This window comes from Myxine glutinosa, chromosome 12, assembly GCF_964187855.1.
Source record: "Myxine glutinosa chromosome 12, kmMyxGlut1.1, whole genome shotgun sequence".
NCBI lineage: Eukaryota > Metazoa > Chordata > Myxini > Myxiniformes > Myxinidae > Myxine > Myxine glutinosa.
Genome location: NC_136272.1, coordinates 73801193 through 73826338, shown reverse-complemented (window position 1 = coordinate 73826338; position 25146 = coordinate 73801193). Strand labels below are relative to the sequence as shown.

The following is a 25146-nucleotide window of genomic DNA, read 5'->3' as shown; positions in this document are numbered from 1 at the left end:
TCCAGGGCCTTTTCTAGTGACGATGTCAAGGTCCATGTAATTGCCCCATATACAAGAACTGATTCAACAGCTGCTCTAAATAAGTTGCGTTTCAGCTCTATTGGAAGCGCAGATTTCCAAATCTTGCCTAGACTGTTTAAAGCTCCCCAAGCCTTTCCAAGTCTGATGTCGACATCTCTTTTTGTGGAGGCGATGTTGCTTTCCAGGTATGTGAATTCGTCAACCTTTTTGATGTTTTCACCAGTGAGTGATTTTATGTCTACAACTTGATCTTGATTAAGACTGATGTACTCTGTCTTCGAGGCATTTATGTAGAGACCAATTTGGCTGGCTACTTCTTCAATCTCGTGTAGTAGTGTCGCTGCATCCTAGTTATCGTCTGCTAGAACCGCAAGATCATCTGCATAATCTGCATCTGTAATCTTCTTGGATGGGTATCGCCGACTTTTCCGTTTACTTAGGGTAAATCCAAGTTCATTGTTGGTGTCTATTGCTTTGTGTAGCACATAATCGAGACATTATGAATAGGTAGGGAGCGAGGGTATCACCCTGTAAAACTCCTGCCATGATGTCAAAACAGTCTGTATCGCCGTCAGGTGATCGGACTATTGCATGCGAGTTCTTATACAGCATCATGATGGCATCAACTGTCTCCTGAGGTATCCCGAATGCTAGCAGTATCTCCTTCATCTTACCTCGATGGATGGAGTCGAAAGCTTTCGAGAAATCAATAAATAGGAAAACAGCAGGAAGATTTTTAGCTTTAACGCCTTCAAGAACACGTCTAATAGTAAGGATTTGCCCGGAGGTCGATCTACTAGTACGAAAGCCATTTTGATTTTTTCGCAGAACTGGTTCTATATGCGGTCTGATTCCGTTTAATAACATCAGGTTGTATATTTTGGCCGCTATTGATGTTGGAGTGATTCCTCGATAGTTTTTTGTAAGCCCTAGGTCGCCTTTTTTCTGGAAAGGCAATATACATCCTTCTGTCCATCTATCTATTGGATTTTGATGGTATACAGCATTGCATAAATTCAGTAAAATCTCATCGAATTCACCTAGTTTCCAAATCTCGGCTGGAATGTCATCTAGACCACAGGCTTTCCCGTTTTGAATGTTTTTAAGAGCTTTATGGAGTTCATCTATGGTGAAGGGACCTCTTTTGATGTCGAGTTCATCTGAAATCACAGGAGTTATTACTTCATCCTTCATTGTAGGTGGATTGTGATGTTGATTACTTCAATAAAATATAATTTAAGATGATTTCCTGTACAAATATCCACAAACTGTTTTCTGCATATTTTCTCTGTGAAACGGTGGATATCACCAGCATATGATAATACCAGAACGGAGTACAACTATCGGGGATGCCTCTTCAAAGTGGTTGTATCCCCCATCGCAAATCGGGGGACAAATCTCCCCAGGGGAGGGGCAGAGGACCAAAATCGGGGCAGCGTGGTCATGGTCAGAGTGCCGATCGGTCCCCATGGACCGGCCCTTTCCCTCTTGTTTCTCTCTAACTCCGTCGTGGCCCTGACTTCGTGGAGACGGCGATACACCGTCCTAGACGTGAGGGACCTCTGGGTCGCTCCTGGGAGATCAATTGGCTGTTTCCGTGCTGCGGGCTTGTTTAAGAGAACGTTTTGTATCCCACTGATAGGCCGGATCTGGATCAAGACCTGAACTAAATCAAATCGGCTTGTTCTTGGCACCTAACCAACTCATCCACCAAGTTTTGTCATAACCTATCCATAACTTTTTGAAATATCGTGCTATACAGGTATATCGTTTTTGGCCCATCTCTCAATGGTGAAGAATCACTTTAAAATTATCGGATCCAGATCTGCATTCGGATCGTCATCAAAGTCGAAGCGATTCGTCCTTGTCACACACACCTAACCTCTCCACCAAATTTCGTCCGAATCCTTCCACAACTTTTTGATATATCCTGGTCACAGACAGACAGGGGTGTAAGCATAACCTCCGGCACCTCCGGCACCCATCTGCAAGTGACAAAAATGCATTTTTAAGTAGTAAATAAAACTATTGTATGGTGACTTTACCAGTAATTTTTGTGAGGGCAGCTGCGTGTTAAACACCACTGGCTGTGAAGCACAGATATTTGACATGACATATACATTTCTGGGTTGGCCCTTTGCACATGCCGTGTTTCTCTATCATATTTTTTACTGTAGCTCTGTTTTATCATCTTATCAACAAGAACACTTCCAACTCTGTACATAACCTTAAGGATCTTCAGTGTTTCACTGTTTTAGACACCATTCTCTTGTACTTCAAGTCTACATGTCATAATCACATCATATCTCCAAACCCTGCCCCTGCTACATCTTACACAACCACCCCTTCTTTTCTCCACCAAAAATTTTTCCTTCCCTAATTCCACTCCTCCTCTACTTTTTCTTCTTCTTAGCCGAGCACACCTTGCCTCCACCTGGGTGATGGCTCAAGTTCTCAGTTGAACGAATCTTGGCACGCACGTGCTTCACATCAGGCATTGGTGGGGCCACTTGTAGTTCTTGGGAGTGATGGTAGCTTGGAGATATTGAAGGAGTGCGGATAATTGCGACCTTCTGCCTGCGATAGGAAGAGGCTTTATATCACAATATTGATCAATATGATGATTTTTAACACAAAAAATGCGGATCACAACTCCACAAAGCAACAACTCTCATACAAAACAAATGTCACGTGACTTGTTGCTGCATCAGCAAAAATCATTGCACTGAAAATGTAGGAGGCATCCAGAGATGTAATGATGCCAAAGAAAATTTATATATTAACTGCACTATGTTCTACAAACATAGATCCTATTGAAAAATTGAAAGTGAAACAAAAGTCTGATTTCAAAAGAAAAGTAAGAAACCCCTGTATGAAAACCACCATGAAGCAGCAAATGCTATTTCAGTGAACATCTGAAAATTTATGATAAAGGCAGCTCTGTCTTGTCCGTGATTGGCCGAAATCCAGATTGCCCTCCCCCCCCCCCCCCCCCCCCCAGCCCTATCTCTTCCACAGATCTACCGACGTCCCTGTTCTCCACTGTTATTGTGTTTATGTGCTTCCCTCCCTCTCCCCCTCTTGTCTCCCACTCCCTTTATTATATGTTTTATGTGTCTCTGTTTATGTTTTTGTGTTTTATGTGTTAGCTCTTACACGAGCCTCGACTTTGTATACAAAAAAGAAAAAAATTAATGTGATGTCACACGCTTCCTTGCCAATTGAAGAACGACAGTGTGTTTCATGGGCAACCATGTACAAGACATCCGATTTTGGCCATGGAACCTGCTCCTGGTTGAACTCTCAAAATCCAGGCCTACCGCCCAACTCCATTTTTTTTTATTCAAATTTTGTCCCGTTTGTGAAGATGCCTTTTGGAGGCAGTGAACAATCACCCTTCCTTCCAGGGTTTCAAGCAAGTTGTGTACCATCATCTCATGGCATCCTCCATCCCGAGCTGTATTATTTTCCACCCCCAAGAACCCAACCTAACACAGCCCTCTTACTTGCAGGTTACTGTGTTTCTTCCCCTCCTCTCTCTCTCTCTTCTTTTACTCTTCGTTCATTACATTGCTTATCTATCTATAATTCCAGTAATCTCTGTACGTTTGTACGTCTGTACGTCTGTACGTTTGTCTGTGACCGCTGTTTCTCGACAACTACCGGTCCGATATACTTGAAACTTGCCAGGTATATTGCTGGGGACCCGAGGATGTGCCTTTTCAAGGTTTGAAATTAATCGGACAAGTACTTACCGAGCTATGGCGATTTAGCCGTTCGCCGTTCGCTTTGGCGTTGCGAATGGACCAAACCATTCATGTAAATAGAGGGGGGGGGGGTTCTGTGGTCGTTCGCTTTGGCTTTGCGAATGGACCAAACCATTCATGTAAATAGAGGGGGGGGGGGGGGGTTCTGTGGTCGTTCGCTTTGGCTTTGCGAATGGACCAAACCATTCATGTAAATAGAGGGGGGGGGGGGGTTCTGTGGTCGTTGCGAATGGACCAAACCATTGTTTTTTTTTTGCAGTTTTTTTTTTTTTTGCAGTTTTTTTTTTTTTGCAAGGAACGGGCACCCACGTACGGGCACGTCCTAGCTTATATATAGTACGGGCATGCCCTAGTTTGTCCAATTGAGATTCCGCTGTCTCACTGTCATTCACGTCACTCTTCCATAAGCCTAAAATGTACTGAATTTGTGCCACATAATGATGCAAAATGAAAAATTGCAAATTTATGGTGTAATATTTTCATAAAATGAAAATGATGCAAAATGAAAAATTTGACAACAATGTGATTTCATAATTCGCAATTATTTTAATTTGCATTTTGTTGGACTTAGAGTGAAGAGCAGTGAAGATGCTGTGTTAATGAAAGCTTTGTCAACTTGTTCAAAATGGAATCTGGCAAATGATGTTCCACCAATCCAAGAAAGTGGATGCGATGAAGCTAACTCCAAGGGCCTCTCACTCACTCACCGCAGGCAGGTTGGTGGTCTTTCCGTCTTCTACCGACTCCTCTCTGGCCTTGCCCCCCCCAGCTCTCTCTGGGCTCTGTCCCCCAAATATTCCTACAGGTCGCACAAGATCTGCCTGCAACCCTCTTATAGTTAAACTGCCAAAATCAAGACTCTCTGCTCACCTTCACTCCATCATTCCTCTATTCTCCCGCCTCTGGAACAAACTCCCTCACTCTCTTCAATCCCACTCCACCCTCCAGGTCTTTAAAACAGCTGTTCACCACCATCTCTTATCTTCCCCCATCCAAAACCTTGATCTTTTCTACCCCCGCTAATTTCACCCCAATCCCACTTTTTTGAAATACCAACTTCTGTCCTGGAAGTCCTTGGTGTCCTTGTGTTTTATACTTCTCCCTCCCCCCCCCCCCCCTTCCCACGCCTCCTCCCCCCAAGCCCTTTCCCTCCCACACATCTCCCTGCTCTCAAATGTTGTGTTTGTGTGCTTCCCCTTTTCTCCCCATCTTGTCTTCCGCTCCCTCTTTTTGTATATTTTGTTTGTCTGGTTGATTTGTTTGTGAAGTAAATGTTAGCCCTTTCACGAGCCTCGATTCAGTACACAAAAAAAAAAAAAAGTAAAAAAAAAAAGTGATTGTCTGAGAAGAATGTGTGTGTTCTACCATGACAGAAGTTGTTAAAATGTGAGCAATAGTCTGTAAATACTTGTTGTGAGCAACAATGAAGACTGGCTAAAAGAATTCAGGGTAATGTAGTGTGGTGTCAAGTTAAATGTGCTGGGGTAGTATTAATAAGGCTTTTGTAATTTGTTGATGTGTTGTACGATATATCATATGATGTGAATTTCCATATTCCGCTGTGGTGTAAATGCGCAACCAGCATGACTGTATATAATGTGGATGTTAATTACCACAAGGCAATGTTGGAATACATTTTATGGAGCGTGATTTTGCATGTGATAGCGTGGGGTTAATGTACCCTGCTTGAATCTTGTGTGGTGTTGTACTCCCGCTGCGAGCCCGTTCGTGTGGAGTGGTTGATCCCGTAATGTTCCCTGGCTTGCCAGGGGTTGGTGGTGTTTGAGTCCCTCCTCGTCGTATGGTTTGCATACTGTCCTGTGCCTCATATCCTGTGATTTAAGGAAAGAGGGGGGAAACCGGAACATATTGTGGGAAAATGTGGCAGGGAAGATAGGCCATGCCTATCTTGTAAGTAAAAAGCTGTAAGTAAAAAAAAAAAATATGAGAGCTATTCTCACCAGTGCACTTCATTGAACCGGTGGTCGGCTGAGAGATGATGCCGGTGGGAATCCCAATTGGCTTAGGAATAGCAGTTGGCTTTGGAAGGCCTGATCTCCTCTCCTGGGAATGTTAGAAACATTGACATTTTCCTGTGTGTGCTGCAGACACATCAGTCATATCTTCCAGCAGGAAATAAAAAACTGAATGGAAAGATCAGTTTGTACTTTTCATACTGTACAGTTTTATTCCTTTGATTCAAATCGCTGAATTTCATGTACTCTACTGGTCTGAGGGAGTCAGAATGGGGGAGGGTGGGGGGGTGGTCATGTTTTTATCCTTGTTATAATTGCTATAATTATTATGACCATTGGTATTATTACTAGCAGTCACCCGTGGAAATATCAATGGACCTAGATGCTTTGAATGCGGTCGATGTAGATCGTAGTAGATCACCGCAGCAGATTTCAGTTTCTGATTTCATTTGTATTTATGGAATTTGCATCTAGTCGACGTCGCCCCTGGTTTAGGTGGTTTGGTCAATAAAGTAGCCAACAAGTATCCCTTCTTTGTATTCCTACCAAAATCTGTGGGAACGTTGCGCGTTTCCAAATCAAAATTTGAAACACGGTGCTCATGATATGCAACTGAAACGCATCACTGGTCGGTGGCAATGATCGGAGGTCAGATTTTTTTGGTTTGGAAAATATGACAGCGCAGCTCATCCATAAATCCAGAGAAGTCCTTTTCCCATATAATGCAAAGATGTATTTACATGCATTCTCTGTGATGGCTTCTGATATATCTATGCTTTCATCTGTCATTCCATAGTGTGCTACAGGTTCAAGGAGTTTGTCGCAATCGAAGGCCACTTTCAATGCATGTTTATTTTTTCCACAATGGGAAATATAACTGACAGGACCACAGCCGGTGATTGCATAAACTGATAGTAATGACGAGGTTGTGGCATGTGTGTATTGACTTGTCAGTAACTTTGAGATGGTATGGCACGGTATGAAGACATCTTGCTTCTGCATCCAGAGCTCCTCTAAGCCTATTACCATTGAAACATGGTATATCCCCATTACGAGGACATCCGTGTTGGTGGTTGAAATGACTATCCTCTGGCACCCTTGTTCCTCTGCCGAGTATCCGGCATACGCAAATATGTGGGAATCAGCCCTCTCCTGTTCATCACATGCCGAGGATTCAACTTCTGATACCCGCTTATTTGTCAGCATTATCGTCGGTTCGTGAGTCATGCCTCCCAGTATCAGCGTGCATCTGGTGGGTATGCTCTCGTGATGTGCTGTCCATGTCCTGGGGGTAGATGGCCCTTGTAGATGTGGCTGGGCTCTTGGAGATGTGGCTGGGCTCTTGGAGATGGCCATTGTTTTCTTGGTTGGAGACAAAACCCTTCCATGATGGGAGCTGTAGGTTGCCATTAGGGATGAATGTTTTCGCCTTCGGCGTTGTTTTCTCCCACTGCATTCTCTCTTCCATCTTTAAAATTTTCTGGAAGCTGACATCATAGCGATCGTCAACAACATGTACAATCTGGCAGTCGGATGTGCAAGATCTTTGAGAGAAATTTCGCAAATAGCTCCTCAAACTTAGCACTCCCAAGTTCCTGATATCGCTGAATGCAGGCCACTAGATCAATGAAAAGTCTATTTTTTTACTCCACAGCTGGAAGTTGCTCAAATTCCTTCCATTGAAATCCCACTGTGGCTTTAAGCATTGTGGCATCATCAGACTTGTTTCCCTTCCTCATTGAGAGACCGGATGGATGTAGGTCGTTTGGTGTATAGAGTGAACTTAGATATTCAGCCCACTCATGGGAAAAGGCATCAACTTTCTCCTTCTGACCTGGGCTTTCAGCAAAACAGAGGCCACGGACTACGGAACTCTCTTCAATGTACATCTGTTTCGTTTGCTGAAGTGTCGATTTCTTTTTTGTCTTTTCCAAAAATGTTTTTAGTTTTACTGGGTCAAACTTTTGAGAGTCCCCTTGCTCAGCTCTGGCAAATGCATCCAATCCTTTCTGCTTGGCTTCCATCAGCTTAAGGGACTGTGCAGCTTGGCCTGTTGAGATGTTCACACGGTCATCATTTGAGTGTACACGGGGGTTTATCATCTTTTCCTCACACCAGTCTTGATGTTTTGCACCTTTGCACTTCGGGCTTGTGTTACATTGAAAATCTTTCGTGTTTTTTCATTAACCCGGGGATTGGTGGAAGTTAGTAAATGAACACAAAAGGTTAATGTGAAATATCCAGAAGGAGTTAGTTAATATAATATGCAAGGAAAGAGTGAAATAGATTGAAATTTATCAATTCATACATTTTATCAACATTTACCCCTGTTTTGATCATGTAGGTTGTGCAAAACTACTATTATGAAAAGAAAACCTAATTTTTTTGCCAATTTTGCGATTCTGCTCATAAACACTAAGGGGTTAATCCGAAAATCTGCGGACCCACCTAACATCCTTTGATTATTAAATACGTTGTCATATATTACTCTTAAATTTGTGTCATTTTGGTTCATTTATGTTCATTGGTTTGGCTACAGCAAGGCTATTCATACTCGAGACCCCTACATTGTCACCTAACCCCTTCTGAGCATGACCTTTTGACCCCTAAATTTGCACTCGGTGACCTCGTAAAAAAAATTCTACCAACTTGTAACCCACCTTAAATCCTTTATAATGATATCTAAAATGTTGGTATACAGCGATGGAAACAGTGAAACAATTAATTATATACTGTATATATATATCCTTTAATCCTAATTGTTGGGCCAAATTACGTCATGTGGCAAAGTTATAAATCCAGCTCGATGACGATTTTTGCAAAGAAAGTTGACCGAGCAGGCCTCCCTAAACATGTGTGCCATGGTCCAATCTACCAGAAAACACATAAGAAAAAAGTATGTTTTTTTCATGACTACCTCAATGTCTTGTTTAAGAACATTTTTGCTCCTTGGCTCCTGTACTAAAAGAGTGAGAGAGATCATTGATGAAGATTAGGAATAGAACTGGGCCCAGAACACTGCCTTTGGGCACTCCAGCCTTAACAGGGAGAGGAGAGGGAGCTTCTTGATTGAAGTGCAATGAGGAGAGGAGTGAAGCTTTATAGATTCCCTTTATTAATGAAAATCTAATCCGAACGGCGATAGTGCAACCAGTACATCTCCTGACAAAGTTAAAATTGGTGAAGGAAGGAGTCAAATATCTCGGTGTATTCCTTAAAATCTGGTATAGGGTAGATGAGCATGTTAAAAAATACTGAGTGAGTGGAAGAGAGCCCTGCACTGCTTGGGAATTGACCATTAAATGGAGTGACCAGGTGAAAAGTACTGATGCCGGGTGAAAGTCCCACTGAGCCTGTATGGGAATGAACGTACGGTAAGGTCATAAGTAAAACTGTAGGTGACCTCCAGTGGCGGTTGTTCCACTGGAATGTTCTGTCCAATAAGTTAATTTGTCATTTGTCTCCTGTATCCACTTGTTGCCCGTTTTGTGTATGTACTGAAGTCTTGTTTCATCAATTGTACAAGATTAGTTCCATTATTTCATTGGTTAAATTGTGTGTCACGTAAAACAAACGTTACCTTCTTCTCTGAGCGTTCTTTTATCTTCATGTTTACTGCTAAGTGAGAACAGGTGCATGACGCATATGCTATTGAGGTTTCTAATAATCACATCCAAACTTGCATTTATTTATCAATGAAAAAGAAGTTAAATGGAATGCCGAAAGGGCAATGTAATGTCATGTTGTTTTTTAATGTCCTGATGTCAGCAAGATTAAAACTCAAATTTTGCTTTTCTCGGGATATAAAAAAGCTTGACGAGTTCATTAACACGTGGTGTTTTGAAGGGATTTGTAAGGTTCGTGAGAACGAATTGGTGATACTTTTGTAGTGTGTGCATGTATTTTATAAACCATTTTTTCCCCTTGTGGGAATTGTATTAATGTTTTTAGGTTTTTTTGTACTTTGAGATTTCTGGTCGAATTAATTGAACTGTACTTTTTTTCTCATACAGTACTTGTATTCAGTTTGTATACGTATATTTTTTTTTTTGCAATAAAAATATTTCAAAAGTCTGTCTCTGTCTCTGTCTCTGTCTCTGTCTCTGTCTCTGTCTCTGTCTCTGTCTCTGTCTCTGTCTCTCTCTCTGTCTCTCTCTCTCTCTCTCTCTCTCTCCTGTCTCTCTCCTCATTCCCATCTCTCTTCTCTCTCCTCATGTCTCTCCTCCTCTCTCTCCACGTGTCACTCTCTCTCACCACCTTCTCTGCTGCCACCTTCTCTGCTGCCCCTCTCTCTCTCCTTGTCTCCCATGTATCTGATTCGACTCCACCTTTCACCTGATATTTACACATGGTTAAAAATCCATTTTACAGTAGGTAGTGTTCACATGTTGCAATGCATTTAAACATTTAAAAACAAGATATCAAAACCATGAAAGTGGGCCCTTACTTTTTGCAATGTTGTTTGATTCGATGTCATTTCATCAGCCCCAGCTTCATAGAATGCCTTTACTGAAGGAGAAATGGCAGTTTTTTATTCTGAGGACAGGTGTAAAGATCATTGCAATAAATACTATTTTATATGAAACAGAGTTCTACATTGCCTCAATGGGCTAAACTTCTAACTTTTACGAATAATCTGGTAACTTTAAGTTCAAGTCCCAATCCTCCTGGGAAGATAATGACACACCATCTACTGTATTGATTGCTACACCTATACTATCCTAGAAGGAAGACATATTGGATGGGTGGATCTGAGATTCCTATTTCAAACAGGAAATGCTTTTTTAATGACCTTGGGTTCATGGCATGATGCCATTGGTGGCCAAACCTGAAAATGTAGATAAATACGAAAATGCAATCACACTGATGTTTATCATTTTTCGAAAGAAACATTTACACAAAGAGTACATCTGCGGAATAAAATTTGCTTTGGAGACATAGCAAAGCAAGCTATAAACTGATCACAAATCTGCTCTGCCTTCTTTCTCTGCAAGAACTGAATCAATAAGACCTGCACTGTGGTCTGGCCCCAAAATGCCCAAAATGCCTACAAAAACTGTAGGCAGTTTCTTCGACCTCATGGCTTGGTTTTTGCTCTTATATACATTGTCAGCTGTGAGACCTTATATAGACAGGTGTGTGCCTTTCCAAATCATGTCCAATCAATTGAATTTACCACAGGTGGACTCCAATCAAGGTGTAGAAACATCTCAAAGATGATCAAGAAAAATGGGAGACACCTGAGCTAAATTTCAAGTGTTATAGCAAAGGGTCTGAATACTTATGTAAATGTGATATTTCAGTTTTTTGTTTTAAATAAATTTGCAAAACTTTCTAAAATCCTGTTTTCTCTTTGTCATTATGGGGTATTGAGTGTAGATTGATGAGGGAAAAAATGAATTTAAACGATTTCACAATAAGGCTGCAACATAACAAAATGTGAAAAAAGTGAAGGGGTCTGAATACTTTCTGAATGCACTATATGTGTCGCTTGCATCCGAACTGTCTTTAGCTCAAGGTTGTGTAATGTGGGGCATGAGGGTGTTCAACAACAACAACAACAACATGCATTTTAAGGCCATTTTCCCTACTAGAGCGGGGGTTAGCCTTGCGGTCCCCATGACAATCTTCTCCATTTTGCCCTATTTTCTGCATCTCTCCTTGTTAACCCCCTTGCCCGCATTTCTTCTTCCACCATCTTTAGCCAAGTCTTTCTCGGTCTTCCCCGTCCTCTACTTCCTTCTACATTAACTTCCATCACTCTTCTCAACCAGTCACTTTCATCCTTCCTCAACACATGACCAAACCATCTCAACCTGTTCCTCTTCACAGCATCAATCACAGGCTCTATTCCCATCATCTTTCGCAATTCATCATTTGTCTTCCTCTCTCTCAACGATACTCCGCACATCCATCGAACCATTCGCATTTCCACCCTTTCCAGCCTTCGTTGCTGCTCTACGTTCATTACCCATGTCTCGCTCCCATAAATCATAATACTTCTCACACATGCAGCATACACCTTTCCCTTCAGCTTCAGCGACACTCTCCTCCTCATCAGCACGCCACTCAGTTCCCGAAACTTCTTCCATGCACATCTCACTCGAGCAACTGTTGCCGAGTCTGATCCACCTTCTCCATTCAGCATGTCTCCGAGGTAGCAAAATGTTTTCACACCTTCCAGCTTCACGCCGTCTCCAAGATCCAACTCAACATTTCCTCCATCTGCAGCTCCCTCTGTGCACACCTTACATTTGAATGTAGCTGCCACACTGGTAAATGACCCTCTCAGACCACTACATTTTTGATGAACCCACTCAGCACACATTGTACATTGAATGGAGTTCACTCCGACACCCTTCCTGCACACAGCACACGGCCACTTCCCAGTTCTTTCCACCTCACCACATGCTTTACCACTTGCCATCACATTTGTCTTTCCGATATTCACCTTCAGACCTTTTGTCTCCATACATTCCTTCCACTTGTTCATCTTTTCCTTCAGTCCATCCATACTTTCCGCAATCAACACCAGATCATCTGCATACAACAACTCCCACGGTAAACCCTCCTTTACGTTCTGAGCCAGCACCTCCATCACAGCTACAAATAGTAGTGGACTTAGTACCGACCCCTGATGCACTCCCACCTTCACCTCAAACTCACCACTGTTCCCGTCCGTCGTCCTTACAGCTGTGCGCGCTCTTTTGTACATTGCCATCACTACTCTGAACAACCATTCCTCCACTCCTAACTTCCTCAATGCCCATGTCAATACTTTGCGTGGAACCCTATCGAATGCTTTCTCCAGATCAACAAACCCAAAAAACAACTTCTTCCTCTTATCCATGTACTTCTCCTGCAACTGCCTCACAATGAAAAGCGCATCTGTCGTTCCTCTTCCTGGCATAAATCCAAACTGCATTTCGTCGATCTTCACTTTCTTCCTTATCCTCCTCTCCAACACCCTTTCCAATACCTTCATTCCATGCTCCAATAACTTTATCGCTCGGTACGAGCCACACTCCAGAGGGTCACCTTTCCCCTTGTATAGAGGGACGAGGGTACTCAGTTCCCAATCCACTGGAATGCGGCCTTCTTTCACCACCAGATTACAGATCTCTGTCATTCTCTTCACACCCCAACTTCCTGCTGCCTTCAACATATCTCCCACAACTCCCGTCGGCCCTCCCGCTTTTCCACTCTTCATTGCTTTTATCGCTTCCTCAACTTCCTTCTCAGTTATCTTCTCTGCCGGTCCTAAAACTGGGTTACTCTCTATGTTGCCATCCCATTCATTCTCTGTATTCAACAGCATTTCCATATATCTTTTCCATCTTCCTTTAATTCCATCTGGGTCGACAACGATTTGTCCCACTTCATCCTTCAAGCAACTCACCCCCATCACATCACACCTCTCTTTCACCATGTGCTTTGCAATCCTGAATACTGCTTTCTGACCCTCTTCCGAATCCAAGCGTTCTCCGAACATTTTCCTACATGCCTCCTGCGCCTTTGCTACCTCTTTCTTTGCAGCCTTCCTGGCTGCCTTATAACTTTCATGCTCTGCTGTTTCTGCTCCCGTACCCTTCGCCTTCTGCCACTCTTTGAACTTCTTCCTCTTCTCGTCAATCCTCTTTCCAACTTCAACATCCCACCACCATGTTTCCGAGTGCCTCGGTGGTCCTTTTGTCCATCCACATACCTCACCAACGGCTCCCAACAGACTAGCTTTCATTGACATCCAACCACTTTCAAGCTCAACCACATCATCCTCTACCCTACTCAGCCTCTCTTTTAATGCCTCCCTTACTGTCACCTCTTTCAACCTCCACACCTTCATTCTCGGTTGGTACTTCACCCGCCGAGCTCTCCTCGCACCTTTCACCCTTATGTCGCAGACAACCAAGTGGTGCTGTGAAACAGCCTCCTCCCCCGGGATCACCTTTGTGTCCCGGAGGTGCCCCCTATCTCGCCTACGCACCATCAGGTAGTCAACGGTTGTCGTCGACCCACCTGACGTGTATGTAACAAGCTTATTGTCCTCTTTCTGGAACTGAGTATTACAAATCAACAAATCAGCTCCATCAGCAAACTCCAAAATCCTTTCACCTTCTCCATTTCTCACACCATATCCGTAACCCCCATGAACTCCCTCAAAACCATCCATACTCCTTCCCACATGTCCATTCAGGTCTCCTCCCACCACAACAACTTCCTCATCTTTCACGTTTTCCATCAGCTTCTCTATCGCACACCAGAACTTGTCCTTCTGGTGTGCGTGAGGGTGTTGGGGGTGTTCATTCCTGCTTATTTATGTCAGCACTGTCTCAATGAGTTGCATGAGGGTCATTTGCAACTGCCATTTCCAAAATGAATTAAAGAATGAGGGAACAGAATGAGACCACCAATGAACGTCTTGATCCACTTCCCCTCTCCAGTGTGTGTGATCCTCTCCCCGGTGTGTGATCCACTCCCCTGTGTGTGATCCACTCCCCTGTGTGTGATCCACTCCCCTGTGTGTGATCCACTCCCCTGTGTGTGATCCACTCCCCTGTGTGTGATCCTCTCCCCCTCTCCTGTGTGTGATCCACTCCCCTGTGTGTGATCCACTCCCCTGTGTGTGATCCACTCCCCTGTGTGTGATCCACTCCCCTGTGTGTGATCCACTCCCCTGTGTGTGATCCACTCCCCTGTGTGTGAACCACTCCCCTGTGTGTGATCCTCTCCCCCTCTCCTGTGTGTGATCCTCTCCCCCTCTCCTGTGTGTGATCCTCTCCCCCTCTCCTGTGTGTGATCCTCTCCCCCTCTCATGTGTGTGATCCACTCCCCTGTGTGATCCACTCCCCTGTGTGTGATCCACTCCCCTGTGTGTGACCCACTCCCCTGTGTGTGACCCACTCCCCTGTGTGTGACCCACTCCCCTGTGTGTGACCCACTCCCCTGTGTGTGACCCACTCCCCTGTGTGTGCCCCACTCCCCTGTGTGTGACCCACTCCCCTGTGTGTGACCCACTCCCTTGTGTGTGACCCACTCCCCTGTGTGTGACCCACTCCCCTGTGTGTGATCCACTCTCCTGTGTGTGACCCAATCCCCTGTGCGTGACCCAATCCCATGTGCGTGACCCACTCCCCTGTGCGTGACCCACTCCCCTGTGCGTGACCCACTCCCCTGTGCGTGACCCACTCCCCTGTGCGTGACCCACTCCCCTGTGCGTGATCCACTCCCCTGTGCGTGATCCACTCCCCTGTGTGATCCACTCCCCTGTGTGATCCACTCCCCTGTGTGTGATCCACTCCCCTGTGTGTGATCCACTCCCCTGTGTGTGATCCTCTCCCCCTCTCCTGTGTGTGATCCTCTCCCCCTCTCATGTGTGTGATCCACTCCCCTGTGTGTGATCCACTCCCCTGTGTGTGACCCACTCCCCTGTGTGTGACCCACTCCCCTGTGTGTGACCCACTCTCCTGTGTGTGACCCACTCCCCTGTGTGTGACCCACTCCCCTGTGTGTGACCCACTCCCCTGTGTGTGACCCACTCCCCTGTGTGTGACCCACTCCCCTGTGTGTGACCCACTCCCCTGTGTGTGACCCACTCCCCTGTGTGTGCCCCACTCCCCTGTGTGTGACCCACTCCCCTGTGTGTGACCCACTCCCCTGTGTGTGACCCACTCCCCTGTGTGTGACCCACTCCCCTGTGTGTGACCCACTCCCCTGTGTGTGACCCACTCCCCTGTGTGTGACCCACTCCCCTGTGTGTGACCCACTCCCCTGTGTGTGACCCACTCCCCTGTGTGTGACCCACTCCCCTGTGTGTGACCCACTCCCCTGTGTGTGACCCACTCCCGTGTGTGTGATCCACTCTCCTGTGTGTGATCCACTCCCCTGTGTGTGACCCAATCCCCTGTGCGTGACCCAATCCCATGTGCGTGACCCACTCCCCTGTGCGTGATCCACTCCCCTGTGCATGATCCACTCCCCTGTGTGTGATCCTCTCCCCCTCTCCTGTGTGTGATTCACTCCCCTGTGTGTGAACCTCTCCCCGGTGTGTGATCCTCTCCCCTGTGCAGTGTGTGTGATGTGGGAGGGATGGGGCGGGGAGGGAGAAGATTTGAGCTCTTGAAGTCCCATTTTACATGAGTTGTAATTTCACATTTCAAACTGTATTTCACATGTGCATGCACATGCATTCACATGTTATCAGAAATAAATATATTGTGTAGATTACATCATTTGTGGATCTGATGAATTGCCAGTAACCATTTTGAAAAACTGAATGTGCAGCATCTAAATGAAGATGTCCAAATGTCACACATATCCATACCCGTGAGATTCCCATGGGTTCCCCCACTAGTCTATATAATATTCTCTGTCGGTGATTCTGTGCGTCTGTCCGTGGGTGTGGCCTCCCCCATTGAGGGAGTAGCTCCACCCATTCTGGAAGGGGCTTCAAAAACAAATCACCACCATTTTGTTTCCTCGCATAGCTTCGAGGCCTCTTTTGTTAGGCTTGCAGTTTCTTACTCGCTCTCACAGTTTTATTTCAAGTCTAATTCGATATCTCATTTCATTTTTCACAGTCACTAACATGGTTTTAGACTCGGTTGCATAAAACAGGAAGAAAATTCGATGAAAGTTATCGTTTATAGAACAAAATGCATTTTTAATGAAAAGAAGGCTTGTAACATAAAGGCCATTCATTGAGACTGCTTCTTGGCTTTATCTCGACTCTAATTCACTATTGCTGGGATGGTTCAAGTCTCAGTTTCAGCTAAAGTTGAGAAAATTGGTGAAATGTATTCCAACAGCCGTTTTAAATGTGTCAACTGGTCAGACGAGATGTGGGCACGGGGAAGGAGAGAGGAGAAGGAGAGGAGAGAACGTTCCCAGGACTTAGTTATTTATATTATTACTTCATAAAAGTACAGCGACTGAATGCTGAAGTTCAGGATCGAACCATAGTTTAATTATATATTTCCATATTCCTGGGGTATGAACCAAAACTCTTGAAACAGAGTTTGTTTAAAGTGATTCAACTCTTTTCCAACCATGGAATTAAACAATACAGTACTTCAAAAATGTAAATAATGTTATGTCGGTGGGGTAGGGGGATATATAGATTTAGGTAGATCTGCATATGTAGGTGCTCCGATGATCGTGGGTTGCAAGAACCATCTCGATGTAAATAAGTAGAGGACCTGTCTAGCCCAAATGTCGGATTAAGTGTATCTTTGTGATCATACAAGGATGATCGTTGTGTTAGATAGAATAGGGTTTATGCTAATTCCCCGGTGTGTCAAACCTGTGATCATTCCTTTGTCATGTATGGCAATGCACCATAGACATTAGTTAGGCCCATTAGCGCACACACTAATTAATTCCCCTCTCACAACAAAATCCATGGAAGAACAGACAGGAAGCGCCCACGCATTACCCCGACTTGAAGACAAACATTGCTCAGGCAGGCTGAGGCCACACCCACCTCGCGATGGATTGGTAAAAGGGTTTTGATGGGGAGATCACATCACTGGAAGGGAGGGCCAATCGGCATGCAGCTGAAGCCCAGAGACAATAAGGAGCCAGCTGATTGGCCAAGGGGGATCAATAAAAGTGGAGAGAAGCCGACATTTCTTCTTCTCGTTCTGGATGCCATAGCGGATGGTCGTGGACCGACATTTCCTTCTTGTTTAGATCTCTCCCCCTTTGTGCTCTCGGCTTGGACTGCCTCTTGAGCTTGGGCCTTCTGCTTGCCCTGGACTCTCTTCTCTTCCTCGTGCGACGCCCTTTCCTCCTCCTCTTGCTACCTTCCTGATGCTGTCTTCTGCCCTCGGCTCGTGTCCCTCGGTCCGGACCTCGCGAGAAAACGAGATCAAGACAGCAGGCTCCCGGCAGCGATCGGAGACGTCACCGGGAGACGTGCCGAGTTTTACAGACTGAGAGCGGCAGTTTTGCCAGGCAGAAACGACGCGTGGGTGAGCGCTACTTGCCACTGGAGCGTGACGAGGCCGGGGTGGGTGAGACGCCAGTGAGCCCTAGCAGCGCGCGAACGAGGCGGATTGAGACCTACTCCCCGCCAACACAGGAGTGTGCGCTCGGACTGGACGATCGCTGCCAAGGCGCCAATCGAGCTGAGTGCACGATAATTTACACATTTACGTTCCTTCCTTTTATATTCCCTTGTGTGTTTGATACGTCCGGTGTGGGAGTGCTCCGAATAGGAATCATAGTTATTTAACCGACGTGTTTTATTTTGTATTATCGGCATACGTGGCAATAAAGCCTCGCTTATTTTTGTACATAATTCCGTTTTTCATGTGAGTTTATTTCCTGCAGGCTTTGAAGACTGCCCGGCGATATCGTGTCAGGTAGAAGCTTTCCGCTTCTTCTTCCTCCCGCGCATATACTGTATAGTGAAATCCGCATTAGATCGTCGCCTCACATTAACGCTCGTTTCCATCCGTGATTTCCCGGTCTTCACCGAGGGCAATCACACGACAATAATAATGTAATCCAATGATGGAATACATCTATTTTTACTATGTAAAGTGAAAAGTTTTCGATACTTTCAAGTTTGAAAATGAAGAAGAGTCAAGGCTCCATAAGCCTCTGATAGGCCTCTGTTGTCCATTTTAAGACTGAATCAACACTTCTTCGATCATAAATTACTTTTTGAAGAAACAACAACAACAGGCATTTTGAGGCCATTTTCCCTGCTAGAGCGGGTGTTAGCCTACTTTTTGAAGAAACAAAAGTACATTTTGATTACAACCCATGCAAAGGAGACCAGGTAATGCCTGTTTCGTTCGATCCATCTGCTTCCCGTGTGTGTGCCGTCAATTTAGGCTCATTTTGGGTGACCTTGGGGATCGGTAAAGTAGTAGAATAACCGAACGCTGTAAGAGACCGTTTTGCAGGTCCACGGAGACATACAGTACACAAGACCTTTGACGCAGAGGAGCTAAGTCAAACTCCTGAGAATGGAGCCTCCCACGGGACTGAACTTTCTGAAGAGGGCACGGATGTGGATGGGAGGCACATCATATTCAGCGACAAAATGACGGATGCCTTACCGAGAACACTAAGTTGAGTTGAGGCATCCAAAGGACGGCGATGTTTGACATCTACATGGAGATTAGAATGACACAAAAAAAATTCGCACCGAGGATAGAGTATCGGTTGTCGGCAATCGTAAACACCCATGGAAATGAGCGACCTAAACCCAAATCAAGCTGGAGGAGGCGTTCTCCAAAAGTAGCAAAAGCACTGTTGTTAGCGGCATGTCATGAATATTCCTGTTGATTTTTCCATTCAGCAGTAGACGGCAGCACGATGCTCACCTCTGCCCCTGTATCCACAAGAAAACAAAGTCCGCTTGTACGATCCACGAGGAAGAGAAGGCGACTGACATACATATGACACAGGTGAACTCGTCACCATTAGTTGTGGGCCTCGTTGATTCTTTGGGGCAAGTACGAGCACAGTGCTCTGCACTGACGAGCAATAGCACTGAAGGTCACGTGGTACAAACAATCTGAAGTGTTCACAGAAGGTGAAAGCAAATGGAAGTGAGAGGTACAGCGTTTTTCTCTGTCCCCTGCAAGGGTTATACGAAGATGGGCAGCATGGAGCTCCACAATGAGTTTCTTAAGGTCCGTCATTTCGAATTGTGGGAAGGGGAGCGAAAATGACAGTGTTTGGAAGGAGGTGAAATTTTTACATCGATATGAAATGGATAGATCCCTTTACCTAGCTATAATATGAGTAAAATTCACCACTGATGTGTATACGAGTAAATAAGGATTACAACAATTATACTGGATTTCCTATTATAATTTGCAAACTTAAAATAATAACTTCCGTACATTTTGGGTCATGCAATATTTTTTGTCAGTCAATGAGTTGAGTTTACCAAATCAAAACAATAGTAAGTCCTTTGACACAGTAAAGCCTAATGAGCATCATCAATCGGCCTAGCAGGAGCCGCCTCAAAGAGAACAGAACTAACTAGAACGGCACTCAGTAGAGCGCATACTCCCGCCGTGGGTTTAGTTGGAATAATACGTTTTGTTTAACATCCCCTCTCCCCAAAACAATAAATGAAAAAGAAAGTAAGCCCTGTCAGAGAATTTATTTTGATATATCTCGGAATTAGAGGAGAAAAACATCATTTAAGAATAAGAATAAAAGCTTTAATGCAGTAAAACAGAAAAAAATATTTCCCCAAAAAAGTCCAAAAAAAATTCCTGGATCCGGAATAATATCCTGAGCTTCACCAAAACCTAATCAATTCTTCCTTATCCCAAGGGCAATCATCCCACCAACTTTCATCCAAATCCGTTCAGAACTTTTCCAGATATCTTGTTCACAGACACACAAACACACGAACATATGAACACACACACACACACGGACGGACACGATAGAATGCGTTACTCCCTGGCGGGAGTAATAAACCTGAAAATCGCAGAGCCAGAACCAGAATTATTTATTTGGTCTGGGAAGCCCATGCGAGGTTTCTTCTTCTTCAGCCTCTCACAACCCTGGGTGAATATGCGATCTTTTAAAAAAAAGTTGGAATTTTGCCAAATCTGTTTTTTTCGTTTGTTAATATACCCCTAGCCATTGACAAATCTGGAACCAAGTCTTTATAAGTTCATCAAATACTGACACCGCGAATGACATTCGCTGAGCTAAATGTTGATATCTCTTCTGAGGTATAAAATAAAAAAAAATAAAAGTTTTAAAGCATTATACGTATCAAACGATACATTTTATGAAACGGCGAAACCTAATACACACTTTGGTGGTTTTAAAATGACAGAATATGTCTTTATTAGAAAGAAAAAAAAATGAACATTGAAGACGACGCTGCTACAAAAATACACCGCTCTAACGCATAACCACGAGTTCAAACTACATTTACAACAAATATGAAAACTATTTTCATATCACAATGTTAAATATAGAATATATAGAAGATAATGTTACAAAAAAATGAGCCTTATCTTCCAATGGTAAAACAATCTTTCAAAAAATTCCTGGATCGGGAATAATATCCTGAGCTTCACCAAAACTAATCAATTCTTCCTTATCCCAAGGGCAATCATCCCACCAACTTTCATCCAAATCCGTTCAGAACGTTTCCAGATATCTTGTTCACAAACACACGAACACACACACACACACACACACACACACACACACACACACACGGACACGAGTGAATGCATTACTCCCTGGCGAGAGTAACTAGAACGGCACTCAGTAGAGAGCATACCTCTGTCTGGTTGGCCATATCACTCAATGTTGAAGAATCACATAAAAAATTCTACAAGCTGGATCAGGATTTGGATCTTCACCAAAATTGAATTGATTCTTCCTCGTCACACATACAGCCTGTCCAACAAGTTTCGTCCAAATCCATCCATAACATTTTTAGATATCCTGCTATGTATCGTTTTTGGCTCTATCTCCCAATGGTGATGATTCACTTAAAAAATTAAATCATTCTCATTTCCGAATCCATATTCAGATCTTCACCAAAGTCGAATCGAATCGTCCTTGTCGGACACCCAACCGGTCCACCAAGTTTCGTCCAGACCTGTGCACAACTTTTTGAGATATCCTGCTATGTATAGTTTTTGACCCTCTCTCCCAATGGTGAAGAATCACAAAAAATTCTCGTAGCCGGATCCGAATCCGGATCTTCACCAAAATCTAATCATTTCGTCCCTGTCACATACTCTACATCTCTGCCAAATTTTGTCCGAATCCGTCCACAACCTTTTGAGATATTTTGTTCACAAATAAACGGACAGACAAACAGACAGGGGTGAAAACATAACCTCCATCCACCATTGGTGGCGCAGGTAAATATAAGCCATAGGCTTGAAAGCAAAAACATAAGATACTTTTTCTCACAAGAGAGGATAATGTATTTTCCAACACCAAACCCTAGTGAAAACACAATCAGCCGTACAACCATGAGGCAGCATGATGGGAACTTCATTTCTGAAGGCGATACCCTGCTCCATGTTTGAGTTTGTGCCACAAAAGGTGTTAGTAGGAGCAGCATGCTATTAATCATGAGTGAGGAAAAGTAATGGATGTTGTCTACCATTGCCTTTCAAGGGTGTGCCGTACTCACCATAGCCGTTGTGCTGTTCAGCTTCTTGCTCACAGCCATTTGAGTCGCTTGCGAGGTCTGCAATGAAGCCGGCCTGTCTGTCACTGGTATACCCATCGTTGTCCATTGCCAGGACAAACACCGGCTAAGGAAGGAGGGGATATGAAAAGTGAAAACAGGCAGTTTTTTTTAAGCAGTATGTGACCTAGATCACTAGGTAGTGAATACTCAGTATATGCAGTGTGATTTTTCCATTAAACAATAATATTATGAATAATAATAATAATAATGTCTAATGATAAATCTTCCTGAACCATCTCTCTTTGCTTCTCCCACCACAGAAATGACATCTAGAGGGATAAGGCACAAGCTGGTCAAACACTTATTTATTTCAATTCAGACATCTCTAACACTCACCATCTCTCTCAGCCACTTGAGGAGGTTCAGTCACTCAAACTCCTGGGACTCATTGTCAGCCATGATCTTTTTTGGGCAAACTACATTTCAAAGTTGGTATCCAAAGCCAGTCGCCGGACGACGAGACGTCCTCCGTCGTACAAAGTCCTTCCTTGGCACACCTGAGCTCTTATCCACCTACAAGGTAACAAGGCCTTTATATGCAGGTTGATGGAGTACTGCTCTCCCCTGTGCTGGCTCCCCTGCCTCACACCTTGCTTAGTTTGACGTCGTGGAAACCAAAGGCCATCAAGATTATGCGTATCTCCCGTGTTGAAGCCGAGTCGATGAGCCCATCACTTCGCCATCGCAGACCGGTCGGTGGTCTTTCTAGGCTTCCACCCTCTGCTCTTTCCACACTTTGTCCCCCAGGTTTATACAGGGCACACACAGTGCACAATCAACCCCTTTCTGGTGAAACTACCTAAATCCAGTATCACTGCTTTCTGGTTTTCATCCACTCACTCGTTCCTCTTATTTTCCTGCCTGATTAACCAACGTCCACATCATCTTAATCTCAATGTTCCCTCCAGATATTCAAGACAGCTTTTCACAACCATCTCAGATCGTCCACAATCCAAAACCATGCTCTTTTCTACACCCTTTAAACCCACCCTCCCTCCCTCCCCCCAACCCCCCTCCCCCCTCCACCATCCAAGCCCATCTCCTTCCAAGTTTCTCGTCTTTTCTTCCTGAGAGTTTGCTTTTGTTTCCATCTTGTCCACCCCTAGCTTTGGGAAATGAAGTGACACCAGTGACGACAATGCAACAAGGCTGTATCCACTCCACTACCAAACCACTCATCACTGAGAGATCAAAAATGCACAATATGACCAGCCATTCAATAACCATATGGAACAACCAATTATGCTCTGAGCCATTATAAAACCAAGGGAGGTATTAAGAAACCAAGGGAGGTATTAAGAAACCAAGGGAGGTATTAAGAAACCAAGGGAGGTATTAAGAAACCAAGGGAGGTATTAAGAAACCAAGGGAGGTATTAAGAAACCAAGGGAGGTATTAAGAAACCAAGGGAGAGAGTTTTGCTTTTTCAATTGTATTCTGAAGTTCAAACAGGAGGTTGTACTTATAGCACAGGTTACAGGAAGATGGCATCAACTTATAGCACAGGTTACAGGAAGATGGCATCAGTGTACCTTGACAAGAATTACAAGGATATGGGCAAATGGGTAAATGAACACATGGGATTTCAATCTGGACTCATGAGGTTGGGTGCTGAGACGGGAAGACCGAACAAGCCAAACTGAAAATGACTCTCTCCCGGTTTTCCCAGAGTTCTTCCAATATCCTGTGCTCCTTTGATAAAATCTCAAAGTTCCCTGGTACCTTCCAAACTAGAGAGTTCATAGAACATGATACCCCACAGTGTTCCATTACATACTTTAATTTTCATAAAATAATGATTTTAAAGATCATTCAAAGAAAAAGCCGGAAGTTCAGCATAGCGCTACTGAAGCAGTCTTATACACCACCCTTATACACCACCCTTATACACCACCCTTATACACTGTAATAATATGACGTTGAGTCACAGTTTAGGAGATGGAGGCTTTATTGATCACCATAGAACAAAGCGTCAATTTGCATAATGCATCTAGCCATATTGGCGGCCTCTTCTTCACCCCGATAATGCACCTCTCACATACCACGCCCTTTCATGTTATATATATCGATATATAGCATGGTCTTGGAAGTACAATGAAGGCGATTTGTGTTCTACATTGTTCAAGTATATAATTCAATTTAAATAGCGGTTTAAAGGTGTACAAATACATTAATTCCGGGTTTTCCCGCCATTTTACCCAGTATCTATGACATCACCCTATCCAACAACAACAAACAACAACATGCATTTTAAGGCCATTTTCCCTGCAAGAGCGGGGGTTAGCCTTGCGGTCCCCATGACAATCTTCTCCATTTTGCCCTATTTTCTGCATCTCTCCTTGTTAACCCCCTTGCCCGCATTTCTTCTTCCACCATCTTTAGCCAAATCTTTCTCGGTCTTCCCCGTCCTCGACTTCCTTCTACATTCATTTCCATCACTCTTCTCAACCAGTCACTTTCATCCTTCCTCAACACATGACCAAACCATCTCAACCTGTTCCTCTTCACAGCATCAATCACAGGCTCTATTCCCATCATCTTTCGCAATTCATCATTTGTCTTCCTCTCTCTCAACGATACTCCGCACATCCACCGAACCATTCGCATTTCCACCCTTTCCAGCCTTCGTTGCTGCTCTACGTTCATTACCCATGTCTCGCTCCCATAAATCATAACACTTCTCACACATGCAGCATACACCTTTCCCTTCAGCTTCAACGACACTCCCCTCATCATCAGCATGCCACTCAGTTCCCGAAACTTCTTCCATGCACATCTCACTCTAGCAACCGTTGTCGAGTCTGATCCACCTTCTCCATTCAGCATGTCTCCGAGGTAGCAAAATGTTTTCACACCTTCCAGCTTCACGCCGTCTCCAAGATCCAACTCAACATTTCCTCCATCTGCAGCTCCCTCTGTGCACACCTTACATTTGAATGTAGCTGCCACACTGGTAAATGACCCTCTCAGACCACTACATTTTTGATGAACCCACTCATCACTTCACCACTTTCACACTCCACCACTTTCACCACCACTCAGCGCACATTGTACATTGAATGGAGTTCACTCCGACACCCTTCCTACACACAGCACAGGGCCACTTCCCAGTTCTTTCCACCTCACCACATGCTTTCCCACTTGCCATCACCTTCGTCTTTCCGATATTCACCTTCAG

The 25146-nt window shown here is 44.3% G+C and overlaps 2 protein-coding genes across 6 annotated transcripts in view; both read right to left on the bottom strand.

Annotated features, from left to right (window-relative positions):
- HPRT1 (hypoxanthine phosphoribosyltransferase 1) overlaps positions 1-25146 on the bottom strand; it is a 684029-nt gene that overhangs the window by 105623 nt on the left and 553260 nt on the right. The window lies entirely within an intron of this gene.
- Positions 1-25146, bottom strand: part of LOC137437518 (microtubule-associated protein tau) — a 52737-nt gene that overhangs the window by 17364 nt on the left and 10227 nt on the right. For 4 of the 5 annotated variants that reach the window (XM_078766010.1, XM_078766009.1, XM_068131905.2 and 1 more), the window contains exons 2-6: positions 21909-22032; positions 10212-10273; positions 5750-5852; positions 5470-5620; positions 2445-2598 (exon numbers count right to left, since the gene is read on the bottom strand). In XM_078766010.1, the coding sequence (XP_078622136.1) occupies positions 2445-2598; positions 5470-5620; positions 5750-5852; positions 10212-10273; positions 21909-22014 (576 nt within the window). In that variant the 5' untranslated portion in view covers positions 22015-22032. Of the gene's footprint in view, positions 1-2444; positions 2599-5469; positions 5621-5749; positions 5891-10211; positions 10274-21908; positions 22033-25146 lie in introns of those variants that run through there. The other variant, XM_078766012.1, reaches the window with a different exon arrangement.